Genomic DNA, 4,141 nt, shown 5'->3' on the forward strand with positions numbered 1-4,141 from the left:
CCCTATTCTGGTCATTAATAAAATTTTAGTTTTATTTTATTTTGAGCCCTTATTTTATTTTATGTTATAATCTCGTCCATATTTCCTTTTAAATGTTTTTGGTCTTATTTATATTCTGATCATTGTGTTTTAGAAAACTTATATTTTTGCAATTCATGTTTAGAATAATTCATTTTAGTCACTATTATATGTATTATATCATTTTCATTTATATTCGATTTTGGGTATAATATTTACAAACCTTTCGTTTTAGTCACTACTTTGTATATGGATACTCTTTGGTTTAATTGTTATTTACCTTTTTTATTTTATGTTTCATTCTGATTTCATCCCGAATAATATTTTTGGTTTTATTGTGTTCCTAATGCTTGTATTGTATATGATTTACATTTTACACCATAATTCTTTTTTTTTTACATTTTTGTGCCAAGGAGATTGTTGTCCTTATGATTTAGTCCCCGTTTTTATTTAGTTTTTTTTATGGTTCTTACTATTCTGTTTTAATTTAATCCTTGTATAAGTTGATTTGTATTTCTTTCCATTTTTATCATGTGTGTACATTTATATATGTTTTATGTATGTATATATTTTACATATTTTGTAACTATATGTAAATAAATATGTTTGGTCCTATTTATTGTAAATACTATATTTTGCATGTTTCCAATCACATTTGTTTATATTGTATTTCCTTAAATATTAATATTATCCGAATATTTTCAAGAGCACGCATTTGTAGAAAGGGCGTGGAAAGTATCACTTGATCGAAGTGGTACAATCCGATACGATGCTCGAATGAAATGAGACTTGAAATAAATCTATTTTATTTTATTAATTAAATATTTTTATGATTCAATGCGTTTTTATTAATTTTTTTTATTCAAACATCAAATTTCTTTAATTTATATTCGATTCACGTTTTCAAATCAATGAGAGAATATTATTTTACGAATGAGAAATAGTTGAGATAATTTTCCCGACGGAGGATTACAAATTTCAATATTTCTTATTGAGTAAAAGGATTTTATTTAAATAATTAATTCGAAGCAAATTAATCAATATTCAATTTATGGATCCTAATTTAACTTTATATTCAATTCATATTTTCCACCATTATGACAACGTGTAAGCAACCGAGTACCAATTTTGGGCGCTGTGGGGTGCTAATCCTTTACCATGCGTAATTGACTCTCGAACCCTTAAAATCGAACTTTTGGTAAATACATACCAAATTTTTGTCTTATAAAATGATTTTTCCTAAAATTATTTTAATAGACATTTTTTAGGTATTCGACTTATCTAACCAAAAGGTCGATGACGACTCCTTTCAATTTAATCCAAATTAATTCCAAAACACCATTTTTCAAATAAAAATCATAATTGTTTTTAAAATAATATTTAATTATTTTTTTTAAAAAAATGGTTATCACAGATTTGGAAACCTAAACATTTTGGGAGGCAATCATATGGCGGCACAGATTAATGATTGTACAGTTGAGAGGAGAGTTAGTATTCGGGAAAAGGGTGTCAACTCTAAAGGTGGGTTCAGCTACTAGATATAAAGATGTAGCAGTACGGGGCTTAAGGTGAAGAAGAACTTGAGCTACAAAGCGCCGAGTCGCCCATTACTCGGATCAATCTACAACATCTTCGCTAAATAAGGTCGAGTCAAGTACTCAACATGCTTCCGTATCTGTTGGTCAGGTTGGAGAGTCTACCACGTCTCCCATGGTGAAGAACTGGTTCCGCAAAGATCAGGGATGTTCAGTTCTGAATTGTTTCTCCTTATCTTGATGTTTGATTGTATGTTTTGAAATAGTCAAGGCCGTTGATGATAGCCCTACATATCGTCAGTATGTTCATCAGTTTATAGTCATGTATAACCCCTCCTTAGTGGCTTTGTTGGAAACCAGAGCTAGCGGTCATCGGTCGGAGGATGTTATTTGGATGCTTGGGTTCTCCAACTCTTTTCGCATTGAGGCTCATGAGTTCAGTGGGGGAATCTGGTTGTTGTGGAAGCTTGGAACTATAGTTGAGGTAACTCGTATTTCTAATCAATTTCTTCATGTGTTGGTGGTTGATCCACCCTGCGCCGACCTTTTTTCACAGTAGTTTATGCTAGTCCTAACATTACGTTTTGTAAGCATCTTTGGGACCATCTTAAAGTTTTGGACCCTGGAGGCAACCACCCTTGGGTGCTTGGTGGGGACTTTAATTCATTATTAAACCAAGGAGAGCGAGTGGAAAGCTCAGCGGGTAGAATAATGCCCAGTACTGGCTTCAATGGTTTTCTGGATGATACTGTTATGATGGAACTTGGCTTTCATGGTCCTTTATTTACTTGGTCTAGAGGGTCCTTACACCAGAGGCTAGATCGATATTTGGTTAATGAGGGTTAGTTGCGATGTTTTCTGGAGTCTTTGATCTTTTATCTTGACAAGTTGGGGTCGGATCATCACCTATCCTTTTGAGACTTCAACTGCCCCCCTCTCGGCTTAACCCTCATCCTTTTTGCTTTGTAATATAGTGGCAGGATCACTAGGGGTTCAATGACCTGCTGAAAAATACGTGGATCAATGATAGAGATATCCAGAGTAACTTAGCAGACCTCCAAATGGTTCTTACCGATTGGAATCAAGCTATTTTTGGTAAAATTGGCAAGCGAAAGAGAAGGTTAATGGCTTGCCTGCGGGGATGTGATAATACTTTGATGCAAATGGAATCGAGTTATTTATTGGAGCTGGAAATCAGATTGCGTAATGAGCTTGAGTCTGTGTTAGAGCACGAGGATAGTTTGTGGCAGCAAAAGGCTCGCTGTAAGTGGACCATGGACGGTGATCGCAATACTAGACTCTACCACGCTTGTGCTAAGAACCATCGAAGAAAGAATAACATCCTTTCATTGAAGCACGCGGATGGAAATTGGTGAAAAGATCAATTACGACTCTGAAATGAGACAATGGTGTTTTATCGAACTTTATTTACTTCAAATGGTAATGTAAGTCACTCCTACAGTATGCGTGGCCGGTTTTAAAAGTTTGCTCCGAATGTACTTGAGTCATTGTTACAAGATATTCTTTAGTAGGAAATTAAACGGGCGTTCTTTAATATGCAACCTGATAAAGAGCCATGCATTGATGGTTTCCATGCGTCATTCTATCAGAAAAATTGAGAGATTATTGGGCCAAGTGTGTGCACTTTTGTGCGTGATTGTTTCCAAAATGGGGAAATTCCAGCTGACATTAATCATACTCTTCTTGTCCTTATTCTGAAAGTGGCAGCTTAATTAGGTCAATCAATTTATGCACCGTGCTCTTTAAAGCAGTGACGAAGATAATAATGAATCGGCTCAAACCCTTTCTTTCGAAGTGGATGTTGGAGACCCAAACGAGCTTTATTTTGGGACAAAGTATCTCAAATAATATTGTTATTACATAGGAGATTATCCACTCAATGAAAAAGAAGTAAGGTTGTAAGGGTTGAATGGTGATAAAGATTGATTTGGAGAACACTTATGATCGACTTGAGTGTCATTTTATAGATGATACTTTAACTGATTTGTGTATTCCTCATGCCATTCGTAATTTAATTTTGAATTGTGTTGTGTCAACATTGAAGGGGGTCATTTGGAATGGTGGGAAGACGGATAGTTTTAAGCCTACTTGAGGGATCCGTCAAGGAGATCCTTTATCCCCGTACTTTTTTGTTCTTTGCATGGAGAGACTTGCGCAATCCATCAAAAAGTAGTGGATGACGGTTCTTGGAAGCCAATCAATTATAGCGAGATGGTCCTTCGTTATCTCATTTATATTTTGCGGATGACCTTATTCTCTTTGTTGAGGCCTCTTAATCACATCTTAGGGTGATCAAAAGTATTCTTCGTGATTTTTATGCTGCTTCGAGCCATAAGGTTAGTCTGGCTAAGACTAATATCTTTTTCTCTGGAAATGTGTCTGAACAGGCTCGGAATGGGGTTCCAATTCACAAGGGTCGATGATTTAGCGAACTACCTTGGCGTTCTGTTACTTCACAACATAATTTCGTTTGCTACATATGGGTACCTTCTCCAGAAAGTCCAAGACCGTTTAGTTAGATGGAAAACTTGACATCTATCTTTTGTTGGTTGAATTACCTTAGCGAA

At 35.3% G+C, this 4,141-nt stretch overlaps 1 protein-coding gene across 1 annotated transcript; it reads left to right on the top strand.

The window, feature by feature from the left end:
• The first annotated feature begins 1,466 nt into the window (after positions 1–1,466).
• Positions 1,467–2,929, top strand: LOC120158777. Its single transcript, XM_039169537.1, has 4 exons — positions 1,467–1,539; positions 1,820–2,037; positions 2,145–2,384; positions 2,543–2,929. Exons 1-4 carry the CDS (start codon positions 1,467–1,469, stop codon positions 2,927–2,929), a joined length of 918 nt encoding a protein of 305 aa, XP_039025468.1.
• Positions 2,930–4,141: the final 1,212 nt, after the last annotated feature.

This window comes from Hibiscus syriacus, unplaced genomic scaffold (assembly GCF_006381635.1).
Source record: "Hibiscus syriacus cultivar Baekdansim isolate YM2019G1 unplaced genomic scaffold, ASM638163v2 tig00111330_pilon, whole genome shotgun sequence".
Classification (NCBI taxonomy): Eukaryota; Viridiplantae; Streptophyta; class Magnoliopsida; order Malvales; family Malvaceae; genus Hibiscus; species Hibiscus syriacus.

Bases quoted from the DNA above. Each gene is read 5' to 3' on its own strand.
- LOC120158777 (XM_039169537.1), top strand. From the start codon at position 1,467: ATGGCGGCACAGATTAATGATTGTACAGTTGAGAGGAGAGTTAGTATT. The intron at 1,540-1,819 runs GTGGGTTCAGCT...GTTTTGAAATAG, and splicing joins AAAGGGTGTCAACTCTAAAG to TCAAGGCCGTTGATGATAGC. The intron at 2,385-2,542 runs GTTAATGAGGGT...CAGGATCACTAG, and splicing joins AGAGGCTAGATCGATATTTG to GGGTTCAATGACCTGCTGAA.